Source organism: Eptesicus fuscus, chromosome 1, assembly GCF_027574615.1.
Source record: "Eptesicus fuscus isolate TK198812 chromosome 1, DD_ASM_mEF_20220401, whole genome shotgun sequence".
Taxonomy (NCBI): Eukaryota; Metazoa; Chordata; class Mammalia; order Chiroptera; family Vespertilionidae; genus Eptesicus; species Eptesicus fuscus.
In genome coordinates, this window is record NC_072473.1 from 124,202,681 (window position 1) to 124,229,614 (window position 26,934).

General features: G+C 56.0%; 1 protein-coding gene across 1 annotated transcript; it reads right to left on the reverse strand.

The window, feature by feature from the left end:
• Window positions 1-4,092: 4,092 nt before the first annotated feature.
• On the reverse strand, window positions 4,093-10,652 carry PDZD4 (PDZ domain containing 4). The gene is made up of 7 exons (XM_028136112.2): window positions 10,402-10,652; window positions 9,208-9,298; window positions 8,639-8,737; window positions 7,722-7,784; window positions 6,735-6,836; window positions 6,364-6,459; window positions 4,093-6,185 (listed from the first exon to the last, which is right to left on the reverse strand). The coding sequence occupies exons 1-7, from the start codon at window positions 10,650-10,652 to the stop codon at window positions 4,638-4,640; spliced, it is 2,250 nt and encodes a 749-aa protein (XP_027991913.2). The 3' UTR covers window positions 4,093-4,637.
• Window positions 10,653-26,934: the final 16,282 nt, after the last annotated feature.

Here is a 26,934-nt window from a genome sequence, read left to right on the forward strand (position 1 = left end):
CTTGCGTCGCTGCACCTTGCCTTCCACACAGGTCAGGGTGGGCAGCCAGCATCCCCTGGGCCACATGACAATGCAGCGCTGAGCTGGGACTGGGCTGAAACTCCCGTCTCATGGGTTTGCTTTGCTCTTTGGTATTGCAGGCTTGCCTTCCCTGCCTGGTGCCCCGGTGACTAGCATCTACCTGCTGTCTCCTGGTTGCCTGCATGGGTTTGCCCCTCCTCCCAGCACATGTGGTCTGGCAGAGGACTGCCTTGTTCTCTCCTGCCCCTCAGTCCCTCCGGCCTGCCCAGGGTAGGGCCTCTGACCGCCTACCATTGGGACAGCAACTGCCTGGCTTCCCCCAAACCCAGCAGTCAGCAACACATGTAGACGGCCCTACACGGCCTGCAATGGTTCCTGTGTTTGCAGCCCTGGGCATGAGCCACACACTGAAGTACTCTCCGTGCTTACATTGTGAGTGGCCATCCCACTGATACAGTTGAAGCCAATCAACCTGGCAGCAGTCTGGGGTGTCATCCTTCCAAGTGCCACACCCCACCTTCTCCATGTTGCCTCTCAATGTGCTCCCACTTCATGGTGTCAGGTGGGACACACAGAAGGCACAGAAAGAACCAATGGCCTGGACCCCTACTTCTGAGGAGCCATTGCCATCAGACACCAGGCATCATGCTCCAGGTCAACCTTCAGCTCTCCCGCCCAGCCAGGGAGTTTCACCGGTGTCACCCATGGCTGCAGAAGTGCCCAGAACCCTGGGGTCCAAAGGGGCTAGATGGCAGGTCCTAGGGTATCCTTCCCACGTACATGTCTCCTATTGGTGAGGGGTCTTTGAGCCCATCTGGCAAACCCTTGGCACCCTGGTGCTTGATCACCATTGCCTGTTCCAGGAAAGAAATGGCAACAGTACCAGCCTCCAAAGAGGCTGCACTCTCAAAGGAAGGTAGGCCCCAAACTTCCCTGGGGGGAGGGCAGGGGCTCAGTGCCTGGGCTCTGTCCTCCATAGCAGTAGGAAGGGCTGGGGGCATGGAGAGCAAGTGGCTTGTGACCTGGAACTGCCTGGGGACCTCCTCCAGACTACGGGACACCAGCCTCTCCCTACTCGGGATGGGAGTGACTGGAAGGAATGGGGAGGCTCTCAAGAGCTGGGTCCTCACTCCCAAAAACAGTACAGCTGAGTCCCTTGAGGGCCAAGCCAGGCTAGGGTTGCTGGCTGCTAGGGTTTCTGGATTCCATAGAAAGACCAGCAGAGGGAGCTTAAGGGGCACCTGCTGGAGGTGGTGGGTGCTGGCGAGGCAGGCAAGGTAGACCGTGGCAGCTGTGTGCCACCCAGGGGTACTTTTGCATCCTGGCTCCACTACCCTGCCTGATGGCAATAGGACCCAGATGTGCAGTCACTGTTCCAGGGTGTCAGAAGCCAAGGGCTGCCAACCCTCCTGGCATCACCTCCAAGAATCAGTGAGAGCCGAGCCACAGCGCTGGCTTTCAAGGACTCCAGGTCCCAGGCCCGTCTTGGCCCACATCCCCTGAGTCCTAGGCCTCCACGCAAATCCTGGCTGAAACAAGAATGGGGAACCTCTGGAGCCATGAAAGTGGCCGCCCAACAGTTGGAGAGCTGTGCCCAGGGAATGGTTGGCTTCTGTCTCCCGCTCCCCACCCCGTTTTCTGTGGCAGGAGAGCCCCATCCTCCTCTAAGGGGTCATGTTCCCTCCAGAGAAACGGGGTCACAAGAATCTACGTACCTAGTCTTCAGCAATAGGTCTTGGAGGGCTGAGCTGTGAAGGGGGCATCTCATGCCCCTACCCTTCTGCTCCCTTCACTTCTTTTCACCAAGCCCTGTACTCTCTCCCCCTTGATGGCGTCCCAGTCTGCAGTGTGACGTTGGGCCTTCCCTCCCAGCTGCTCAGCACAGTAGCTGGACAGATGTGGCCCACTTGGGAACCTGCCTTCCCAGCAGGGGAATGGGCTCAGAATCCGGGAACGTGGACTCAGATTCCTCACTCATGCCCATCGCAGCCAATTGGCAGAGTTAATGAGAGGTCTACATCATTTTTTAAGAGAATTTAAGTGTGTCCTTGCCCACTTCAGCTGCTGGCAGCAGCCAGTCTGTTCAGAAGCTCCCTTCATGGCCACACCGCCCACTCCAAGGAGCGTCACGCACAGAGCAGGCCACACCTGGAGATGGCCTTCAGGGCCCTGGCTCCTGCCCAGCATGTAGCATGATACCAGTGGTTTGCTGCACTGAATGGAACATCTGGCTGCACCTCTGGAAGTCTAAGAGCCAGAAGGACCCTGTGGCCACCCAGGTATTCATCCACCTCATGGCCTCGACCAGGGGTCCTCAAACTACGGCCCGCGGGCCACATGCGGCCCGCCGAGGACATTTATCCGGCCCACCGGGTGTTTTTGCCGCCGCTGCCTGTCCTGCTTAGCAGCCGACTTAGCAGTGTGCATAGGAATTTGTTCATAGTTGTTTTTTTTAAAACTATAGTCAGGCCCTCCAACGGTCTGAGGGACAGTGAACTGGCCCCCTGTTTAAAAAGTTTGAGGACCCCTGGCCTAGACTTTTACTCAGCATCATCTACGTGCTAGGCACTGGGGTCCCCAAATAGGGAAGGTAGTTTGTGCCTTCGAGAAGCTCCCAGCTCCTTGCCCCTGCTCCAGTTCTTCTGGAGCAGGGGGAGGGGGTGGGGTGGAACCCACTTCTCTCAGGTTCCAGAGATGAAGAAGTGTTGGCCTCATTCAGTCCTGAGCCAAGCCGGTCATCCTGCATCTGTGCACCACCCCTGAGGCCATGTCACACCCTTGAAATGATTTCAGTGACCCTGTCATACCTCCTGTCAGGTAGAGGACACTGACATCAAAAGATCTTGCTGTTTCCCAGCCGGCTTTGCTCAGTGGTTGAGCGATGACCTATGAACCAGGAGGTCACAGTTCTATTCCCAGTCAGGGCACATGCCTGGGTTGTGGGCCGGATCCAAGTGGGGTGTATGCAGGAGGCAGCCGATCAATGATTCTCATCATTGATGTTTCTCTCCCTCTCTGAAATAATGGGGGCTGGGAGGAGGGGGGGTAAAGGGGGGGTAAATGGGAAATATCTGTAATATTATCAACAATAAAAAATATATTAAACAGCCGAAACCGGTTTGGCTCAGTGGATAGAGCGTCGGCCTGCGGACTCAAGGGTCCCAGGTTCGATTCCGGTCAAGGGCATGTACCTTGGTTGTGGACACATCCCCAGTAGGGGGTGTGCAAGAGGCAGGTGATCGATGTTTCTAACTCTCTATCCCTCTCTTCCTCTCTGTAAAAAAATAAAATATATATAAATATATATATATATATTAAACAAACAAAACCTTGCCATTCCTCAGTGATATGCCAAGAAAGCTGAGAGACAGCTTTCAAGTGGCCCCAGTCCTCACCTGCCCTGCCCTTCACCCGTCCCACCACACACGCGCGCACGCATGCGCACACACACACACATGCCCCTCTCCCACCCAAGCTCGATCGATGAGAATAAACACAGGGAGGCCAGGAGTCACCATAAAAAGGCAGCTTGCTTTATTGTGATGCCAGTGGGGGGCAGGGATGGGCAATCTGTCTGCCTCCAATCTGAGGCTCTCTGAGGCTGAGGGGCCCTGGAGAACTGCCCAGTCCACACCTGCAAAGTGGGGTGCAGGACATCTCCCCCAGTCAGCCCAGCTGGCCTGGCACGGCTTTCGCTGGGCTCCAGGCAGCTCCCTCAATTCCATGTGGGTTTTATCACAAAACTTTTGCTATTACGCGTGGGCCTTGGCTTCTGGACCCCTCACGACCCTCAGAAGAGAAGCCACACGCCACATGGAGTCAGGCACAGCCCTGGGCTCAGGTATTTCTTCTTGGATGGATACTGGCCCCTCAGGCCCCAGTCTCGGCTCTACCTTGGTCACAGAGGAGGTAGCCTCCAGGGTGAGCCTTGTAAGCCCTTGTCCCCACACCTCAGAGCGGAGGCCAGCAGGAAAGCTGCTTCCCATTCTTCCCTTCCTTCCCATCCCTTCCCTCCCATCCCTACCCTCCCTCTCTCTTACTCCCCTCCCACCCCCCTCCTTCCCAGCCCTCACTAGGGGGGGTTCCACCTTTGTCAGGCTGCCTGAAGGAGCTGCTAGCCCCCAGGGCAGGTGCACAAAACAGAAAAACAATTGGCAAGCACAGAAAGGGAGAAAAACCACAAAAACAGGGTTGCCTTTGTCTACAAATAGTGGAGGCTCCCAGCATGGGGGAGAGACTGCTCAGCTCAGGAGCTGGACATTCTCTTGTGCTTAGGACAATCCTCTTTACCTCTCCTTTTCAGCTCAACACACAGAGAGCTGGGGGGTGGGGGGTGGAAGGGGGGAGTGTGTGCACGTGCATGTGCCTGGGCTAGTGTTGCACACACACACATGCGCACACACACACAATGGAAGGGGTGCCCATTCTCCTTGGGGGCTTCTCTCTGGTAACCAAGTCCTGTGCACAAATACAAAGACAGGTGTGTGCACACCTGTGCACAAAGACACACACTAGATTCTACGGGAGAGGAGGGGGTGGGATTCCTGGAGGCTCACTGGACCTGGGCAGGGGCAGGGGGCCCGCCCTGTATCGCAGCTGGCTCCCACCTGGGCAGCTCAGACGGTGGTGACGGAGAGCAGAGGGTTATAGACTCGCTTGCCGTCAGCTGAGCGAGTGCCATGGGCCAGCATCTCCTGGATGGTGATCCAGTTGTCTAGAATCTTCTTATTCCGCTTCTTCATGGTCTTGCGGTGGCTCAAGGCGATGATGTTGAGCTCAGCCTTGCTGTCGCCATTCTGCTGTTCCCTCAGGCACTCCAACCGGCTCTGCATCATGAACTCACGCCGCTTGCGCTGCTCCCGGGCCCGGATCAGGTGCTGCTTCCGCTCCTCCTTGCTCCAATAGCGGCCCATCTTCATCTCGCTGACCGCATCGTCGTCCGTGGTCATGCCACTGCGCTCCTCGCGGATCTTCAGGGCCCGGGCTTTTAGGAGGCGATCACGCACGGGCCGCTTGGCCACGTAGCGGGTTCCATCGCTGCGCACCTTGACCTTCCACTCCATGCGGGGCCCTTCACTGGCTGCGGCCACAGCTCCGCCCACCCGAGGGCCACCAGCCAAACTCAAGGGGCCGTGGCCCAGATCCTCCAGGCAGCGCGGAGGGGCCAGCTGCAGACAGCTTTGGTAGTGCTCGCCCTCCTGGCCCTGGCCTCGGTGGCGCCTGGAGAGGTAAGGGCTGCCCTCGGGGCCCACGCGCTCCAGGGTGACCCCCATCTTGGGGCTGCGGCGGACGCGCTCCTCTGAGTGCTGTCTCCGGCCCACCTCGGGATCCCGGGAGAGGGATCGGAACTTGCCGGGGCTCCCCTGTGGAGGAGCTGCCTTGGGGTGGGTGGCGACAGGGGGGCTCGAGGGGGTCCGATTCAAGTTGGAGTTGCCAGCAGCGGCCCGCCTCAGGGGGCTCTCCTGCAGCGGCTCGGTGAGCAGTGGGGTGCTGCGGCAGCTCTCCCCCGTGTTGTAGGCACTGGTGCTGTCCTTGTCAGACTTCTCGGGCAGCTCAGAGATGTCGGGCAGCTCGCGCTTCTTGGGCTCGCTGGCGCCCAGTTCGTAGACGCTCTCCTCCTCCAGCAGCCAGGCCTTCATGCAGCGCTCCCGCAGCTGCTGCATCTTCTGCGCCCGCAAGATGTTGCGGCACTTGAATTCCAGGTGCCGCAGCTCCTCCTCCAGCATGGCCATCTCGTGGCCCAGGCTCTCGTTGCGGTTGACATCCAGGGCGCTGTTGCCACCGGAGGCGCGGGCGAAGAGGAGGCCCAGCTGGTTGCCATTCTCCAGGTGGCACTTGATCTCCAGCAGCTCCCGGTAGCGTTCATACTCCTCATCGGTGAGGCCCGGGACCTCAGCACCCCCCAGCCCAGCCCCCTCAGCCAGCAGGGAGTCCATGCTGAAGTGGAAGTCGCGGCTCTGCAGGGCGTCCCCTTGCAGGCCAAACTTGCGCAGGGTGCCGGGCGTGTTGGTGGTGCTCAGGGGCTCATCCCCCAGCAGGTCGTGCTCAGAGCTCTCCTCATTGCGGGTGCTCTCGTCAGTCCGACCCACCCCACTGTCCAGCTCCTGGCTGTTGCTCAGGCCTGGGCCCACATCCGGGGCCCCTGGCTCCTCTTCTTTTCCGAGCTGGGGTAGAAAGATGAACCCTACTCAGTCGGGGTCCCATTAGCAGGGGCGCCAAAAGAGGATGGGGTGATCAGAAGGGCTTTGGGGTCCAGCCCACACCTCCCACACACCCCCAGCCCCTCCTCACGCTCCCTTCCTGCTGGCCCTCCCCATGACCTTGCCCTTCCTCCTTCCTCACCTGCTGGGCAGGGGGGGATTTCAACTTCCCCTCATTCTCTGAGCCCAAGACATCCAGGAAGTCATCACGGTCACTGTCCTTCATTCGCTTTGCCAGCTGCAGAGACAGGTCCGTGATGTCCCCACTGTCTTAAGAACCTCCCCAGCCACCCCTCCAGTTGCCTCAAGGTTCCATACCCAATAGAGTTAAAAACCCCAGAAAGGGGGTGGTCCTGGCCATCATAGGCCAAAAGGGAAAACGGGCCCTGGGACACTGCCAGCCCGCTATCAGTGCCAGGCTGTTGGCACGTCTGTGCCCCCGACACAGATCAGCAGATTCCAAGACAGAACACCCAATGGGAGGGGACTCAGAACACCCTGCTAGACACACACCTGGCTCTCGGGCCGGGCCACCAGCAGGGAGATGTTGGTGTTCTCCTCTTGGCTCAGGATTGCCACTGCCTCTTCCCGGTTCTGGACGTCCACACCGTTTATCTGTGGCGGGCGAGGAACAATCAGCAGGGATGCCAGAGCTGGCTGAGGGGCGGGCCCTGGGTGAGCACCCTGGGCTGGAACAGGCGCCCCAAAAGCTTTGGCAGGATGGAGACAAGTGGGAGGTGCCTCAGGAGAGGACAGCCTGGCCTGTGCAAAGGCACATGTGCTCACAGGACAACGTAGGACAGATGTGCTCACATCTGGGGGGCAGAGGGGAGAGAGGCTAGCAAGGTGCCAGAGCAGATCCCACGGGCACACGGGAGTCACCCAGGGCAGCTGTGCAGAGAGAAGAGACCCAGCCCAGTTTTAGGCTGCCTGGCACCAAGCTAAGCTCTTAGGAAAGAGCTGGGATCAGCTAAGAAGTGGTAGGGCAGCCCGGCCGGTGTGGCTCAGTGGTTGAGTGTTGACCAATGAACCAGGACAGTGATGGGCAACCTTTTGAGCTTGGTGTGTCAAACTTCGCCAAAAAATTGAGCATAACTCGGGTAGTGTGTCACTTTGAGGAAAAAACTAACTCCAAGACTCTAGTCGCAAATGTTTCATCCTCAGGAGCAGCAAATGTTTCATCCTCAGCATGCGGCCGCGTGTCATCAGAAATGGCTACGCATGTCAGTGCTGACACGCGTGTCATAGGTTCTCCATCACTGAACCAGGAGGTCATGGTTCGATTCCCGGTCAGGGCACATGCCTAGGTGGCAAGCTCGATCCCCCAGTAAGGGGTGTGCAGGAAGCAGCCAACCAATGATTCTCTCTCATCGTGGATGTTTCTATCTCCCTCTCTCTTCCTCTCTGAAATCAATAAAAATATTTTAAAAAAGAAGAAGAAGAAGTGGAGAGGCAGCTGGCACAGTGGAGCCTGGAGTCAGGCATGCTTGCCCTGCTCACCTGGACAATTCGGTCTCCCTCTCGGATCCGGCCATCTTTGGCTGCAATGCTGTTGGGATTCACCTGCAAGGCACACACATCCTGGGTGGGGACTTGGCACGTCTGCTAAGGTGCCCTCTCAGTAGAACAAGTCAGCCTCACCTTGGGAGCCCCCAAAGCCAACCAAAGGCTCCTTGCTCGCTCCCTCTTCAGCTCAGACCAGGAGCTCCCAAGCTCCAGGAGGCAGGGACAGAACAGTGGGCTTGGGGCTAGTCACCTCTCCCTAGCACGAGCCACCAACTTACTGACCCGAACCTTCCAGCCCCTTCCAACACCCCCTCATGCCCATGTGCTGGCTGGCAACCTTACACTCTTTTGCCTGAAAGCCTATTCTTTTTTGTGTCAGAGGCTAGGATACTTCCCCATACTCAAAAAATAGCAGTGGGATAGTACTATGAAGGTTAACTTGATTAGGGTACTGCTAGACTGTGGATGGCAGCAGGGGAGTCATCCCCCCTCCTGCGGACACAGACAGGTGGAGGAGAATGACCCCATGAGTGCCAGGAGGGCGGCTGGGACTTCCGCCTGCCTAAGTCTTGCCCACTGTCCCACCCTGGCCACGTACGCTGGGGGAGGGCTGTCAGGCTGGGCATTCACTGACTATTGATGCTAAGCAGGCCTTATCCCTGGCAGCTGGGTCCTTGTGGGCAGGCTGAGCACCCTGGGCAGTGTGCAAAGGCCAAGGAGTTGGATGCTATGGGGATTCTCTGTGTGCCAGGCCCTGCCTCACTACCCACCTCCATGGTGCCCGTTCCCCTCACTGGTGCAGTACAGATGGGCATCATCAAAGTCCAGCTTTGAGGTCCTAGCACACCAAGGACAGCATGAGGCTCTGCTGCCTTCTAGAAGACTCCACTGCCATATCCCCACCTTCATACCTCTCCAACGTAGATGCCCAGGTCCTCCTCATCATCGGTGCGGTAGCAAACCATCAGGCCCAGCTTGTCCCGGTGGCTGGCTTTATACAGTTCCACCTCCTGCCACAAGGGGGCGTGGGGGAAGCAGAGGAAGAAAGCCCCGGAAATACGTGAGCAAGGACCCATGCCGTGGTGGTGGGCACGGCCCGGACCCCCAGCAGCACTTCACCTGAGCTGAGCCTCCAGATTCGGAGGATCTTTCTTACCATCCCCAAATGGCGCATGTGTTTCCTACCAAGGAAATGCCCAAGACATACGCACGAGACGCACAGGACGCATAGGACACAGACATGTATGTGCGGGACACAAGACTCACTGACATAAACCGACCGTGTGACCTCACCCGTGCCCTCCCCAACTCAGCCAGACTTGGTGGGTGAGCCTGAGTAACCAGCCACATCCCGGGAAGGACCACAAGGCCCAGCCGCCTGGAAGCAGCAGGAGCCAGGCCTGAGATGGGCTGTAGACAGCCATCCTGGGACTGGCTCCTGAGGCTGGCTGCGGGCCCTGCCCTGGCCGCCTGGTCTCACCTCATACTCCAGCTCGTCCACACGGTCTGCCTCCTGCGGGCCGCCCTCCATGAACTCCGCTGGGTCATAATACTCATGGCTGATGGGGGGGCTGCCCAGGAGAAGGGGGGGTGGGGATCAGGCTGGCCATCTGCTCCTCTCATGCCCTTGCCCCAGCCCCAGCTCCCGAGCTGGCACTCAGCATGGAGCCCTGCTTCTGGGTACCCCTCAGGGAAGATGGTCAGACTATTCTTCCAGAACTCCCTCCTTCTGAGCTACATGCATCCATGCATAGACCAGGAGTGTGCAGGGGTCCGCACTGAAGATGCAGGCATGCCTAGACCCCTAAGCCTGTCCCGCACCGTCCCCCAGCTCAGACTCCTCAAACCATGCCAGCTGGCAGTGACTTCTCCAAACTGTGGGTATCCTTCCCGCCCAGCACTGACCCCACTCATGCAACGCCCCCAGGAGTTATCCAGGCCCCGGAGGACTGCTGGGGGGCAGAGAAGGACCCACTCTCCCTCCAAGGGTGGCCCTTGTTGCCCCGAAGCTAAGCTTGGCAGCCGGCAGCCCTGGGCCTACCTCTCTGCGAGGGGGTCCCGGGACCACCTCCCTGCAGCCGGGGTTTAGACTAGCAGAATGAGTCAGTGCTCACACAGTCATGAGCCACCAGGCCTGGGTGAGAGGCCCTTCTTCTGAGGGGGCCAAAGCCAAAGAAAGAAGCCGAAGAGATGGAAGAAGTTCAGAGCAGGGAGAGAGATGGGACAGACAAGGATGCAAGAAGATTCAAGGGGTGATGCTTGTGAGGCAGAAGACGATGGGACGGCAGAGGAGAGAGGATGGAGGAGGAGGAGCTGAGGACCTCAACCTTCCAGCAGCAAGATCCCAGGATGGTCCTCCCTTGGCCCTGGGGGTAGATACAATGAGGAGCCTGTGTGTCAACCTCCCCCGGCCCCTTCCCCGGCTGGTGTGCAGCCTGAGGCTAGAGGCCTGGAGATTTCTGAGCCCTGGGGTGCCACAGTCAACTCTGGAGGCCAAGGAGCCTGCTTCCTGCCTGAGAGGGCAAGCCAGTCGGGGGGTCTCCCCGCCATGCCCAGAGCTGCAGCAACACAGCCTCTGGATGGGGTGGGGATGGCTGCCCCTGATGGCGTGCCCTCTCTGGAGGCAGGGCCCGGGGCCCTCCTGAGGGCGACTCACAGCTCAGACAGGACGTACGGCTCCAGGATGACCATGGGTGGGGTGGGCGGGCGCAGCTTGCCCAGCGCCATGATATGCTCGAAGGTGATGTCAGTCTGAGTGCCACTGTCCACCAGCTGCAGGTCGTGACAGGAGCTGTCCCCCCGGAGGCGGGGGCTGCGTCTCAACACCTGTATCACCAGGGGCTCCTTGGAGGAACGCAGGGCCTCCAGGGTTTGCTCCTGAGACAGCTTGGAGAGCTCCTTCCCGTTCACCTGCGGCAGAGACATGCCCCCATGAGAACCCACTGACCAGTGCCCCAATCTGCGCAACCAAGAAATCTGCTGCCCGGCCTGCGTGGCTCATCCTATGAACCAGGAGGTCACGGTTCCATTCCTGGTCAGGGCACATGCCCGGGTTGCGGGCTCGATCCCCAGTAGGGGGCATGCAGGAGGCAGCCGATCCATGAATCTCTCTCATCATTGATGTTTCTCTCTCTCTCTCCCTCTCCCTTCCTCTCTGAAATCAATAAAAATATATTTTTTTTTAAAAAGAAATCTGCTCTGCTTACCCATAGCGCCCTCATTTCCAGGCGAACCCCACTTCTCAGCCCTGTCCCCACGCAGTGCTGTCTGGGGATGCTGGGCCATGCCCCGGAGGCCAGGGAGCCCCAGTGACTACGCACTAGAACATCCTTCAACCCTCCCCCGGGCGTCACCCACCCTTCTGCGCCCTCACTCCAGCCCTGCCTCTCCTTCTGGCAGCGGAGGCCGGAGTGAGCAACCCCAAGACTGCGGACCCCACTTTGGCAGTAAGAGAGCATTTGTTGTGTGAGAGGAAGACCCGTGACGGGTTCAGGCGGGAGGGTCAGGGAAGAAGAGCAAGACGATGCAAAGGACAGGATCTCTGTCCTCAAGGTAGTGAGGGACTCGCCAAAGAGAAAAGACCAACACACACAGAGCCTGGTGGCATCGCAAGGCAGTCTAAGGCCAAGGAAGTGGCCCTTATCCAACCACCTCCGTTTCTTGGGCGCCTGACGTGCCCAAATCTGAAGCTGACATATTTGGCAGATGAGGGACCAAGGCTCAGCAAGACGAAGGGGGTGAGTCAAGGTCATGAGCCAGGCCGGGATGCGCGCAGTGGTAAGAGTGGGGTGAGCAGGGGAGGAGGAGGCCGTGGCAGGCTCTGGGGCCAAGAAGAAGGTGGGGCTGGAGTAGGCTCTAGGGAAAAGCAGGCTGATACCGGCTGGGGTACAGAGGGCCTTCCTGGGGGACAGAGGGCCTTCCGGGAGATGGAGCTCCAGGGCAGGGTCTCAGCTGGGTAGAGCAAGTTGCCCTAAAGGTAACTTGGGGATAGAAGGCTGGCTCCAGCAGGGTCCCTAATTTCCCGCAGCAGCCCGTGTGCCTTGGGCTCTGGGATGGTCACTTTCCAGCTAGTGGAGCCTGCAGCATACGCTGCAGCCTCAAGGCCCTGCTTGGCAGGGAGGTAAGAAGACTAATGACCTGCCGAAACCGGTTTGGCTCAGTGGATAGAGCGTCGGTCTGCAGACTGGAGGGTCCCGGGTTCGATTCCGGTCGGGGGCATGTACATTGGTTGCGGGCACATCCCCCGGTGGGGGGTGTGCAGGAGGCAGCTGGTCGGTGTCTCTCTCTCATCGATGTTTCTGACTCTCTATCCCTCTCCCTTCCTCTCTGTGGAAAATCAATAAAATATATTTTTTTTAAAAGAAGACTAATGACCAAACAAACAGCCAGCACCTGCCATGGGGCCAGGCCCTGGAGCGGGGGGATGGCAGGGTCTTCAATTTACACAGCAGCTTGTAAATTGGCTCAGGATTTTTCCAGAACTCCCTCCTTCTGAGCTACATGCATCCATGCATAGACCAGCCCTTGTGGAAGGGCTGTTCTGGGCCTGGGGAGGCCACCCACTAGCAGTGACGCCCCAAATGGCTACAGCCAGCAGGGAAGTGCAAAGACAGACCTTTGGGGGCTGCTATGGAAGCTCAGGGTCAGCCTGGGGAGCGGGGGGGTAAGGGAAGGCTCCCTGAGCAGGTGCTACCTGCCCTGAATCAGGGGAAGAGACGGAGAGGCTGGTCTGCAGGTGGAAGCCAAGTCCCTGACAGCCAGCGTGGACAGTGCGGGTCCCGGGGACCCAGTGTGCACCCATGGACAGGGCCCCACATGGGCCAAGGCCCCCGGCTTCTCTGCTTGGCTGTGCTGTCCCGTCTTCTCATTCTCACACACAGTGCCACCTTCCTCCGGAATGTCTCAGGGGGATGTGGTTCCTCATAGAGATGCCCCACCCAACCGGAACACCATGTCTTCCCAGTTGCAACGTGACAGACCAGCCCCTGGTGTCCTAGGAAAGCTCGGGTGTCAGGGACCCCTGGCCGCCCGCGGCTCCTGGGTACTTCATTCCCTTTTTGCTAGGCTATAGGTCCTTATAGATAACCTCCGGCTTTCTGTCTCCCCCCTCTCCAAACAGTCCATGGTCATAAAAGATCATGTTTTCGCCAATTCTGTCTAATTATGAAAGAAACACGGGCTCATTGCAGAACAGTTGAAAAATACAGAAAACCGTCAGGTGCCTACGGAGTTCAGAGTTCCTGAGTTTCGGAAGAACAGCTGGAGGGGCCCCGAGGAGCCACAGCATCTCCGGCCTGGTGGGGGGGCAGCGTGGGGCTGGGGGCTCAGGGAATGGGGAGTGGGCTCAGTGGGACAGATGGGAGAAGCCCCCTCTTGCTTTATGTAGTAGGGGCTGGGGGGGGGGGATAGGAGGTGGGTCCCCTTGTGGTGTATGAATGGCAGTGGGGGGTGGAGATAGGGTGTGGGGATATAGGTAGGGTTCTGGCTGAGATGGGGAGGCCTAGGGGCAGGTGTGTGGGTAGGCAGAGTGTGCGCAGGGGTGGGTGTTTATGAACTGGGTGGGTGAGGTCTGGGTAGGGCTGTGAGTGGGGGTGCGAATGGATTGTGTGGGTGAGGGTAAGGCTTGGTGGCTGTGAGGGTGGGTGAATGACCCCGTGTTGAACCCTCTTCTCCTCCAGAAGCTCTTTGCTTCCCCTCCCCCCACTTCTGCCACCTCCCCACTCAGCACTAAGTGTCAGCCTGTGTCATTATCCTCCTTTGTCTCCATCCTAACCTTTTGGTAAATTATTCATCTGGGGGGCGGGGGAGGGAGGGCGGGGATGGGGGGGCCTCTCCATTGCCTTTTTACCTATTGCACAGCTGCCACTCTTTCCTGTCCCTTCACACATCCTTCTTTCTGGGGACTAGAGCAATAGGGGCGGGGGTCCTGGGCACCTGCTCATCACTTCCTGCCCCCTCCTGTCTCATATAGCCACTCAAGGCCAGGTACCTGTGTGTCCATCCCGATGGAAGAACCACTCGCTGGGTAGCAGACCCTCGCCGAGGCTCTGCCCAAACACCGGGGCATGGCAGCCCAGGGAGGCTGCCGAGCATGCTAAGCGCGCGGCACAGGCTGGACCCTGGTAAACCTAACACGTGGATGAGGCTTCACAGCCGCGTGACTTGGTTCCCATCAGACTCTCGGGAACTCACGGAATATACTCCCACCACACCTCGATTTCTGACCTGAAGGGGGCCCACCGGGAGTCAAAGGCTAGGATGGGCATGGGGAGGCCCAGGCTAGGCCAGAGCAGACAGAGTCCTCAGGTCACCCTCAGATCAGAGAGGAAGCCAGGCCCCAAGGAGCCCCACGCAGCCTTCCCAGGAGTTTCCCACGTGGACCCGGGGTGGTCAGCTGCGCCAGAAGGCCTCGCGGTTGAAGAACAGCGATACTTGCTGGGTGAACCCATTGTCGGAAAACGCACACTGCGCTTGCCTTGCCTGTGACTTCATGCTCTCTCCTCGGGGCCTCTCCGCACACGGCTGAATCCTGCTGCTGGGATGGGCCCAAGCAGGTTGGCCCATGGACCACAGCTCAACCCAATCCCAGCTGGGCTGGAAATCACTTCACTGCCACCAGGAAGAGAGGACTGGAGCCTTAGGGGCACCCCTTTGCCCAAATGTGACCCAGGTGGCCGTCACAGCTTTCAGACAGCCTGGTTCCTGCTGACACACTGGACAGAGCACTCACTGCCCAGTCACCACACAGGTCCCGAGGGCAGTAGCCACCTCCAGGCCCCATGGCACTCCGCACCCCCTCATCCTGGCTGAGCCCATCACCCGATCACACACTCAGTCTGGTCCTTACCCCAGAGTGTACAATGGTTATCTTCCTGAAGGAATATGTCAATTAAGTTTGAAAATGTTCGTCATACCCTCTGATCCAGTAAATTTGCTCAAAAGAATAGATCTTGAAATGATGACAAATGGCATGCAAAGTGCAAGGACATTAAGAGCAGCATTATTTTTTACTGTGGTAAAATATACCCGACACAAAATTCACCATCTTAACCATTTGAAAATGTACAATTCGGTGGCATGTAGTAGTGTATTCGCATTGTGCAGCCATCACCTCCATCTAATTCCAGAACATCTTCATCAACGGGGACAGAGGAGAGCAACGCAGGACGCTCAGGGGGCAGTCACGATTGGGCAGGGGCCCGGATTGGGCAGGGGCCTGGTGCAGGCGAGGGAGGGCAGCCACAGCCGCTGCAGCTGCCCCCAACCCGTCCCCCTGCCCTTTGGCGGTGCAAGAGCGGCCAGTGGCGGAGGGCGGGGCCCTAGGCGCGCTCGCCCCGCCCCCTCCCAGCCCAGAGCCTCAGACAAAGAGCCTGTCTCTCCCGTGTGTCTCCCATCTCTCCCTCTTCCCAAATGCTCTGATGAGGGATGTGCGCAGGGCAGGCGGAGGGAAAAGGAGGCCAGGTTTTCCGGGGGTCCCAGGGGGACTCCCTGGGAAGCCCCGGGAAGGCCCTTTCACTCTCAGTAAGGCCTCGGGGATGTGTTTAATTACATAATTGCTATTATGACTCAACTAACTCCACTCTGATTAGGAAACTGGGGCTAGGAGAAAATAGAAACCAGAACTACCCTCTGCCCTGGCGCGGGGAATCTCTGATGGACCAGCTGGCGCTCAAGCTCTGCAGTCCGGAGTGTCCAGAGGACATCGGACACAGCTGTGTCTCTGGCTTCCCCAGCCCAGACAAGTGCTACGGGGACTTCCAAGGCAACAGAGCACTGGCCTAGACAGAAGCCTCTGCAGAGAATGGCCGTCTGAGCCAGGGACAGGTTCTCTGCATTTTTTAAAAATATACTCTTATTGATTCAGAGAGGAAGGGAGGGAGATAGATAGAAACATCAATGATGAGAATCACTGATCAGCTGCCTCCTGCACGCCCCACACTGGGGACTGAGCCCACAACCCGGGCATGTGCCCTGACGGGGAATCAAACTGGGACCTCCTGGGTCATAGGTCCATGCTCAACCACTGAGCCACACTGGCCAGGCTGCACTTCTGTCTTTTCAGTGGCCCAACAGAAATAAGTCCTCCTTCAGGTCTTCCCAATGCTGGATTTTGAAAATTTGTCAATCCACAGGAATTTTGGAATATCTGATAGTGGACATCTGCTGCCCCTCATGCCTCCTTTCTGCACATACACTCCCCACAGTAAGATGCACCCTGCCATTTCCCGGGGAAACCACAACACCCTTAACATGCTCATGGATTTAGCTCTGATATAGCCACCTCCACATCTCTCCAACTACACCACTAATGCCCTTACAGCTTTCTTTTTTGGAACCAGGATTCAATCAAGGACCACACACATTACATTGGTTCATGTCTCTAGTCTCCTCTAAACTAGAACAATTTACCCTTTTTAAATTTTCATGACATTGACTTCTTAGAAGAGTCCAGGGCAGCTGCCTTACAAAATGTCCCAGAGTCCTAGCTGGTTTGCCTCAGTGTATAGAGAGTGTCAGCCTGTGGACTGAGGGGTCCCAGGTTCAATTCCAGTCAAGGGCATATGCCTGGGTTGCAGGCTTGATCCCCAGTGTGGGGCATGCAGGAGGCAGCCGATCAATGATTCTCTCTCATCACTGATTGATGTTTCTCTCCCTCCCTCTCCCTTCCTCTCTGAAATCAATAAAAATATCTATTTTTAAATATATTTTATTAATTTTTTACAGAGAGGGAGAGGGATAGAGTTAGAAACATCGGTGAGAGAGAAACATCAGTCAGCTGCCTCTTGCACACCCCCTACTGGGGATGTGCCCCAAACCAAGGTACATGCCCTTGACCAGAATCGAACCTGGGACCCTTGAGTCCACAGGCCGACGCTCTATCCACTGAGCCAAACCAGTTAGGGCAATAAAAATATATTTTAAAATAAATAAAAATAAAATGTCCAAGTCTGGAATTGCCCTCATTAGATTCAGCTTAAGCACTTTGACAAGTTGCTGTATCCTTATCCTTTTTTTAAAAAAAAAAATGTTTATAGATTTCAGAGAGGGAGAGATAGAAACATCAATGACAATCATTGATCGGCTGCCTCCTGCACACCCCTACTGGGTATCGAGTCCGCAACCCAGGCATGTGCCCTTGACCAGAACCGAACCCGGGACCCTTCAGTCCACAGGCCAACGCTCCTTATCCTTGTCCCCCCTACCCCCCCGCCAATCCGGAGGCGCTGGGGTCAGGTTGTCCTACTACTGGGGAGCCTTGATTGGTTTGATCATGTAGTCATGGTGGAGGCTGCCAGGGCTATCGGTGGCAAAGTTGCATTTTCCCTGCCTAATTCACAAGAAATTTGGGGTAATGCCTTGAGACCCTGTGAAGATCCTGTTCTCCACCAACCTGTATCTAATGGTTTTACCATCCAAGAATGATTCTTGCCTGAATAAATTGTATTGTGGCTACAGAATGCCTTAATTTGTATTTTTTTAAATATTTTTTATTGATTTCAGAGAGGAAAAGAGAGGGAGAGATAGAAACTATCAATGATGAGAGAATCATTGATTGGCTGCCTCCTGCACACCGTACACTGGGGATCGAGCCCACAACCTGGACATGTGTCCTGACCGGGAATCGAAACATGACCTCAACAGGTCGATGCTCAACCACTGACCCACACCAGCCGGGCCAAAATGCCTTAATTTATAAAAATTCTAGCAAGGCCCTAGCCGGTTTGGCTCAGTGGATAGAGCATCGGCCTGTGGACTGAAAGGTCCCAGGTTCGATTCTGATCAAGGGTACATGCCCAGGTTGTGGGTTCGATCCCCAGTGGGGAGCGTGCAGGAGGCAGCCAATCAATGATTCTCTCTCATCATTGATATTTTTTTTTACATATATTTTTATTGACTTCAGAGAGGAAGGGAGAGGACAGAGAGAGAGAAACATCAATGATGAGAAAGAATCCTGCACGCCCCTTACCGGGGATCAAGCCCACAAACTGGGCATGCGCCCTGACTGGGAATCGAACCGTGACCTCCAGGTTCATAGGTCGATGCTCAACCACTGAGCCACACCAGCCGGGCTCATCATTGATATTTTTATCTGTCTCTCCCTCTCCCTTCCTCTCTGAAATCAATAAAAAATATATTTTTAAAAAATTCTAGCAAGGACACATCAGTACACTCCATCACCATGCAACTGGCCCAGTGAATGGTGTGCTCCCAGCTGAGGCTCCCCGGATAAGCCGTACCATCCCACCCCCATTACACCCCAAGACCTTCCTGCTCTGGGACAACTGCATGAAAAGGAAGCATGAGAGGCCTTCACCTCCACGGAGGGTGGTGTGTGCGCCTGGGTGCCCATGTGAGCTGCCTGGATGTTGGTAAGGCTGTTGGGTGATGGGAAAGGAGGATCAGTTTCCACACCTGACTTGGAAAAACAGATTAGTCCTTTGGGACCCACCTTGGGCAACGACCCCTGGAAATTGATTGGATAGGTCTGAGGTGAAGCCTCCATTCTTATTTGTAACAAACTCACGTGCTAAGTGATGTTGGTGTGATTTGGGGCTTCCCCGATTTAACCCAAGTTCCTACCTGAGGTTCTCACTACTCAGCGTGCGGCCCAAGGACCAGGAGCACGGACATCGCCTGGGGGTTTGTGAGAAATTCAGAACCTCAGGCCCCACCCTGGACCTGTTCATTCAGATCCAAAATCTTAACAAAGGCCCCACGGTGGAGTCAGCTGTCCCAGAGCGCCCTCTTGAGGAACCAGGAGGGACTTGCACACACCTGAACAGAGTTCAGGCACCAATCAAGTGCTTCGAATGGCCTGTCTCCTCTCTCCTCTCCCCTCCTCCTCCCTCCCCAAAGCTGCTGAGTGGGTGGGTGGTGCCCAAACATGCTGGGCTGAAATCTGACCCATCTGCCCTGCCCCTGCTTTTCCCAGGGAAAGCAGGCCTCTCAGGAACCTCTGAAATCCTTGTTTGGAAAAGAGCAGCAGGCACAACAGCTGAAAATACCCTCCCACGCACCCACCTCTGGACTAACCTGGCCGGCCCCTGTCTAGCAGTAATCAAAATGGTATTCTCTATGGAGTCCTTTTCATTTCCTCTGCTCAAAGCAAGCACGAGGAAGAGGTAGATTGCACTATGAAGAGGGGGGATGCCTGTGACACCCCAAAGCCACCCCCAAGCCCCAGCTTCTCAGTCTTTCCTCCTTTGGCTTGACTCCTGAGCAAAGGGACCAAATCGGCCCATTTCTTTTACATCAGGAGACCCTTAGAATAATATTGGACGTTCTTCTGTCACTGGACATTAACTGTGACATGTGCAGGAGGAGTAAGGCCTTCTCCAGCCAATTTCAACATGTTAACAACCGACCTAACGGCTTGATGGCAGCAACCCTACCCCCCCACCCCCACCCAAATGAGATCCCAGGGGATCCAGTGCCAAGGCAACGACCCCAGGAGGCGGGCACTCTTTATTCCCATTTAGCAGCTGAGGAAAGGCACTGAGCAAGTATCAGCACACCACCCTGTCTTACCTGGCAGGGACCTGAGATAGAAGGAAGGAAAGACCCCCCCGCTCAGCCCCACTAGGACTCGGGCTGGGCTAAGCACTCTCACCTGCTTTTTGTCCTTTGGTGTGTGTGTGTGTGTGTGTGTGTGTGTGTGTGTGTGTGTTCACATGTATTTCTGGTTTTAATTATTTTTTTATTTTTTATTGATTTCAGAGAGGAAGGAAGGGTTTCGGCTCGATCCCCAGTAGGGGGCATGCAGGAGGCAGCCAATTGATGATTCTCATCATTGATGTTTCTCTCTCCCTCTGCCTTTCTCTCTGAAATCAATAAAAATATATTTTTTTTTAAAAAAAGATAAATATGTCTCGGAGAGAGGGGACAGGCATGAGCCCACTGCCCTGCACCCTGCTCTCAGCAGAGACTGGCCCTTCTCTCCCCCACCGTCGAGCCTCTTTGTTCATGCTCAGTACCCCTCCCCATTGTAAAAAGGCCCCAGGTGGGGGCGGGGCGGTTGTGGTGTTCCAAGCTGAATGAATCCCTAGCACAGAGGGTGGTGGCTGGCACAGTGGGGGCTCAGCGAGCAGGTGTTGGACAAAAGGCGGCCTGGGAGGCTACCAGAAGACCTGGGAGTTGTCCTTTGGCCTCTCCTGATGTGGCCAGAGGGGCGAGGACAGGCGGTGGACTCGCTGGTCCTAGACGCTGACAGAAGAACAGAGGTGGCTGGGCCCTTCAGGGAATGGGTGGAATGGGCTGGCTGTTTCCTTTATCACCTAAGCCTCCTATGCCAGGCCTGCCAACCAGCCAGCACACGATGGCGTCTGAGGAGGAGTAAAGAGACAAGCTCAACAGAGTGGAGTGTGATTCGACCCGCCAGAGGGGACACAGGACCAGCAAGCAGGGGCACATGGAAGGCATTTTGTGCCTGGGCTCTAGATGGTGCTAGGGCAGTGATCGGCAAACTGCGGCTCGCGAGCCACATGCGGCTCTTTGGCCGCTTGAGTGTGGCTCTTCCACAAAATACCATGTGCGGGCGCGCACGTACAGTGCGATTGAAACTTCGTGGCCCATGCGCAGAAGTCGGTTTTTGGTTCTCCAAAGAAATTTCTATCGTTGTACTGTTGATATTTGGCTCTGTTGATTAATGAGTTTGCCGACCACTGTGCTAGGTGATGCTGATTCTTCCCTTTCCACCCTTTGTAACCTGGCTCCTTCGGATTCTAACTCAACAAACATTCCACCTCCACCACTACCTCCACCCCCATCCCCACCCCGGCCTCTGCTACGGGTCCTTTCTAGATGTTTCAAGCTCACCTCGCCACTCTGCCTGCCACCCCAGCATCCACCCTTGGAGGACATGACTGGAATAACAGAAATAGAGCTGGAGTTCTGACATGCTGCATTTAAAATACGGTGATAGCCCGGCCAGTGTGGCTCAGTGGTTGAGCATCAACCTATGAACTAGATCACATTTCGATTCCCAGTCAGAGCACATGCCCGGGCTTTGGATTCAATCCCCAGTGTGGGGTGTGCAGGAGGTGGCCGATCAATGATTCTCTCTCATCATTGATGTTTCTATCTCTCTCCCTCTCCCTTCCTCTCTGAAATCAATTTAAAAAATATATATAAATAGTACTGCAATAGCTCGGCCAGCATGGTTCAGTGGTTGAGCATCAACCAGGAGGTCACTGTTCGATTGCCGGTCAGGGCACATGCCCATGTTTCGGGCTCGATCCCCAGACGATCAATGGTTCTCTCTCATCATCATCGATGTTTCTCTCTCTCTCCTTACCTCTCTGAAATCAATAAAAAAATATATTTTTTAAAAAGTACTGCAATAGACCATATCAGTAGAATACAGGGCCAAAGTCACGTCAACATCTCAACAGCCAGAGGAAAGGCATTTGACAAAATCTAATGACCCTTCATGAGAAGAACACTCAGACTAGGAATAGAAGGGGACTTAACCTGATAAGGATCATCTAGGAGAAAGCCACGGCTAACCTCATACTCATAGGTGAAAGACTGGAAGCTTTCCCTTAGATCAGAAACAAAGCAGCCGAAACCGGTTTGGCTCAGTGGATAGAGCGTCGGCCTGCGGACTGAAAGGTCCCAGGTTCGATTCCGGTCAAGGGCATGTACCTTGGTTGCGGGCACATCCCCAGTAGGAGGTGTGCAGGAGGCAGCTGATCGATGTTTATAACACTCTATCCCTCTCCCTTCCTCTCTGTAAAAAAAAAAAATCAATAAAATATATTTTAAAAAAAGGAAAGAAACAAAGCAAATATGCCCACTTCTATTCAACATTCTACTGGAAATAGAATAGGTGAGAAAAAGAAATAAAAGGCATCCAGGTAGGAAAGAAAGTAAAACTATATCTATTTGCCCATCACATGACCCCCATATGTAGAAAATCCTGACGAATCCACTAAAAACTATTATTGCTCATAAATGAAGTTTAGTAAGGTTGCAAGATACAGGATCAATATACAAAAATCTTATATTTCAATACAATGGCAATGAGAAAGATGAAAAGGAAATTGAGAAAACAATTTCACAATGGCATCATAAAAAATAAAATGTACAGGAATAAACTTAAGAAAAGTACAAAACACTGGTGAAGGAAATTCAAGACCCAAATGTAAAGACATCTGGCCATCTGGCCGGGTAGCTCAGTTGGTTCGAGTGTCACCCCAATATACCAGGATTTTGAGTTTGATCCCCAATCAGGGCACATACAAGAATCAAACAATGAAAGCATAAATAAGTGGAACAACAAATCAATGTTGCTCTCTCTTATCTCTCCTATCTTTCTCTATTAAAAAATAAATAAATTTTAAAATTGACATCCCATGTTCATGGGTAATAACTACTCACCCACATTGATCTACAAATTCAATGCAGTTCCCATAAAATCAGCTGGTTTCTTTTCAGAAGTTGACAAGTTGATCCTAAAATTCCTATGGAAACTCAAGGGACCCAGAATATCGAAAACAATCTTGAAGAGTACAAAGTTCGAGGACTCACACTTGCTGGTTTCAAATGTTACTTGCAAAGCTAAAATAAAAGCAATGTGGTACTGGCAAAGAGAGACATTTCTACCAAAAGGATATGCAAATGACCAATAAATAGCACCAAGAAAAGATGCTCAACATCATTAGCCATCAAGAAATGCAAATCAAAACCACAATGAGCTACCACCTCACACACAGTAGGATGGCTATTACCAAAAACACGTGTTGGACCCTAGGCGTCCTCCAGTGCACTTAGGTGTTGCCAGTTGGATTCCAGGTTAGGGTACTTGCCTGGGTTGTGGGCTTGATCCCCGGTGGGAGGCGAGCAGGAGGCGGGAGGCCAGCAGGGGGCGGGAGGGGTGCCGGGGGCGGGAGGGATGCAGGAGGTGGGAGGGGGGCAGGGGGCGGGAGGAGTGCAGGGGGCGGGAGGCGAGCAGGGGGCGGGAGGCGAGCAGGGGGCAGGAAGGGTGAAGGAGGCGGGAGAAGTGCAGGGGGAGGGAGGGGTGCAGGGGGAGGGAGGGGTGCAGGGGGCGGGAGGCGAGCAGGGGGCGGGAGGGGTGCAGGGGGCGGGAGGAGTGCAGGGGGCGGGAAGCGTGCAGGGGGCGGGAAGCGTGCAGGGGGCGGGAAGCGTGCAGGGGGCGGGAGGCATGCAGGCAGGGGGAGGAGAGAGGGAGGCGGGAGGCGTGCCTGAGTCCCGAGGCGTGCAGGAGCGGGAAGGCGAGCAGCAGACGGGAGGCGTGCAGTAGACGGTACGCTAGCTGGAGGCCAGAGGCGTGCAGGATAGATGTCTCTCTCTCCCTGTCCCTTCCTCTCTCTCTAAGAAAGAAACAAAGAAAGAAAAATCAATTAAAACTCTTTTAACAACTTAATTAATTAATTAATTTTAAAAACCGTGTTGGGGAAGATGTGCAGAAATCGAACCCTCTTACATTGTTGGTGGGAATGCAAAATGGTTAAGCCTCACTGGAACAAGTTAAGCAGCTCCTCAAAAAAGTCAAACAGAGTTGCCCTATGATCCAGCAATTCCATTTCTGGGCATACACCTAATAAAACTGAAAGTACGTAGGAACTCCAAACAGACATTTGTACAGCCGCGGCATGATTCACAACTGTCAAAAGATGGAAGCAACCCAAACAGCCATCAACAGATGAATGGATAACTATTATGTGGCATAGCCGTACAAGGGAATGTTACTCAGCAATAAAAAAAAAATTAATAGTAAAAAAGAAAATTAGTAGTAACACATGCTACAAGATGGTAAATGAATGAAGCCAGACACAAAGAGTCACATATCGTATGGTTCCGTTTAAAACCATTTTTAAAAATCTGGAAAAGGCAAATCTACAAAGACAAAGTAAATTAGTAGGTTCCAGGGGCCGGGAGGTATGGGGGAGGGGGGGAAATGGGTACGGGGTTTCTTTTGAAGGTGACGAAAATGTTCTGGAATTAGAGGTCATAATTGCACAACTCTCTGAATAGACTAAAACCCTCTAATTTGTACACTGTAAGGGTACGCGAATCCTCTCAATAAAGCTGTCGTGTTGTTTTGTTTTTTAAGTGCCCGAGTCATCAGGTGAAAAAGGCCTGGCACTCAAGGCTAGGAGAGACTCAAGTCTCCCTTAACCTGGGGGTCGGAGACCTCTAAAGATCTAGGAAGAGGCTCCGGGGAGCCCTTGCCGAGGAAGTCACGTGGCAAGTGATGCAGGTGGACAAGTGCATTTCTCTGGGCAGCACCGTGTCTCGGCGGTGTCCCTTACTCTGGGGTAAGGTGTGGGGGTCACAGGCAGATAGGGAGGAGGCAGGGCGAAGTGCCACCGAAGCTGGGGGAACACCAGTATTTAGGAAGCACTGGGGCCAGAGGCAAGGGGTCCCAGAAGCTGGCTGGTCTTTGGGGACAAAAGCTTCCTTGCTTGAGAAGAGGCTCCGGGCAAAAGTTCTCCCTTCTCTGCCTGAGACTCCAGCCCCCCCAAAATGGGCTCATCTGAGATAGCGAATGGCTTTCTCTGCTTTCCAGATTTTACACATTCAATTCTCTCTTGTCTTCCCTTAACTTAAAGGACGGTTCCTCTTTTACAACTGCACCCAGCCCCCGCTTCTGTCCAAACTTTTGCAGGAGCTGTAAAAGGGAGCTGCGTTCCCAGGGACTCAGTCAGGGAGGGCTGTAGCCCAGACCAGGAAACAGCATTGCGGGGGGGGGGGGCGACTAGCCTTTGCAGGACCCCCATGCTGAAGGCCTACTTGCCCAGGACTTGGGGCTCTCTCTCAAGGTGGAAAGCCTGGCCCGGGAATTGATTCAGACATGGAGATTCCTGAAGGCAGTCCCAGCCCAACCTGAGGCGCCTCCTCCCACTGCCAAGCGGACTGCCCCCCCCCCCTCAATGGGTTACCACAGTGCCTCCCCAGCAAAGTCCAGAGCCCACCACTTTGGAACTGCTTGCCCTTTTTAAAAAATGTGTTTTTATTGAATTGATTGGGGTGACACTGGTTCGCAAAACCATACAGGTTTCAAGTATACAACTCAATAAAACATCATCTGCACACTGCATAGTGCGCCCATGGCCCCAAGCAAAGTCGCTAGGGAACCGCTTGCCTTTGGATAAAATGATTCCAAGAAAGGAAGCAGTGAGGATGGGATTCCTGGGCCTCATGGACCAACCAGCGCAGCCCACCTCCCTCTGGTAGCCCAGGTGCCCGTCACTGGGATTCCACAGGACTGCCTCTAGGTCCCAACCAGGGTCATTCCCGACCCCGATCCCAGGAGGAGGCAAAAGCAATGAATAGCAAGGAACCGGATTGGGGGAGTAGGGAGCGTGAAAAGCGCAGGGCTCATGGGCCCCGGAGACCTTCGGGGAGAGAGCGGAGGAGTGCCTCCAGGCCAGGGCAAGATTGCCCTCCTGCCCGCCCGCCCCCCTTCATGGGGGCCAGAAGAACTAGGCTCCCAGCACAAATGCTGGGCTTTCCCGGCCTCCCCAACCCCCTGAGGCACTGATTCTTCCCCACTTCCCAGGATCCCGCTGATACCTGCAGGGGTTCCCCCTATTCTTCTAAGGGGACCCCATTTCCCCCAGCCAGCACTGCTCCTGCCTGCACGTATTCCCCAGTCCTGACCAACGAACACGGAGTTGAAGAGCATATCTGACTGTGTCGGTTTGCCCCTGGGTCTCCACTCCCTCTGACCTTGAACTCACTCCACTTAGTCCTGGGGGGGGGGGGGCGTCTCAGGCCACACCATCTGGGACATTTCTCTCGACAGCCCTCAGGGCGCACACAGAAAGTACACACACGCGGGGGCCGCAGGAGCCCCCACGCACATATAGATGGGGCACAGGTACGCACTCACGAAATAACGCCACGCACAGGCAAGGAAGCCCCGCTCCCAGCCCCGGAGCTGGAGTCCGGGCCGGAGCGCGCAGCTCGGTGTCTTCTTCCCAGCCACGCACCGCCCGGTCCACACCCCTCGAGGCCCAGCGAGAGAGAGAGAGAGAGAGAGAGAGAGAGAGAGAGAGAGAGAGAGAGAGAGCGCGCGAGCAGGCTGGGCACTCTCCGGAAGCACCCAAGGTCTGAGAGCCCAACCGTTTGGGCAGGGCCGGAGCGGAGAGTGAGTGCTGGGGTAGGCATCCCCGACTGGGCCAAGCATCTGCGGGGCCTCCGGTTGCCCGCGCGCTCCTGCGCCCCTGTCCCGAGGAGACCTGGATTTGGTGGTCCTCCGTCGCGGGCGCCAACCTCCCTGTCCTGCTCTGGGTCCAGCACCGCAAGCGTGCGCTGGGTAAAGAAGCTCGTTGCTATGCAACCTCTACCCAGCACCGGCCGCCCTCAGCATCCCGCCTCCCAGCTCCCAAACGCACCGGAATCGGACCGAGCCCAACTTCCCGACCCGGTCCGACCTGAACCCGATGTTCGCGTCCCAATCTACAACCAGAGCCCCGAGGATGCGCCCCGCACCCCCTCCCCACGCAGCTTCCCCCCTCTGTCTGTGACTGGTTCCCATGAGCGCCAACACCCAGCAGCTGCAGAAATTGAGGGCGAGGATGGCTCCCTACCTCTCTTCCTCTAGAACCCTCCAGCCCGCCCTCCCACATCTGCCACCCCGGCTCCACCAGGCCTCACCCCCAGGCCGGCTTCCTCCCCAGGTGGCACCCACGCCTCCCCACCCCAGCGGCCCAGCCACCCTACCTGAAGCATTACTTTGTACTGCTCCTCCGGTTTCTGGACCACGCACATATTACATCCCATGGTGCTGGCCGGCGAGGGAGAGGGCAGAATGGGGTAAACGCCTTTCACTGGCCCTTGCGCGGGACCTCGGGTCCCGGGCCAGGGCCGGGAGCCATACCCTAGAGCAGGGGGCGGGCCGCCTAGCGGGGGAGGGGGGCACGCCCCCGAGGGGGGGGCAGCTCCACGCCCCTCGGGTTAACTCTTGGTTGGCTGAGGCCAGGGGCCAGCATGCTCCCTCGCACCCGGCCAGGGGAAAAAAAAAAAGGGAAGCGGGGGGATGGGCGGGCGCGCCGGGCGTTGCTTGGCTACAGCCCCCCAGGAGGCGCGGGGGCGCGCCGGGCCGCCGGGGGCGTCAGGGGCCGTGGGCCACGCGCCTCCCCACCCGCGGGGCCCGCCGCTGCCGCTGCCGCTGCCTCCTCCGGCTCCCGCCCATGGCCGCCGGCCCCGGGAGCCTGGAACCTCGCGCTCAGCGCCGCGG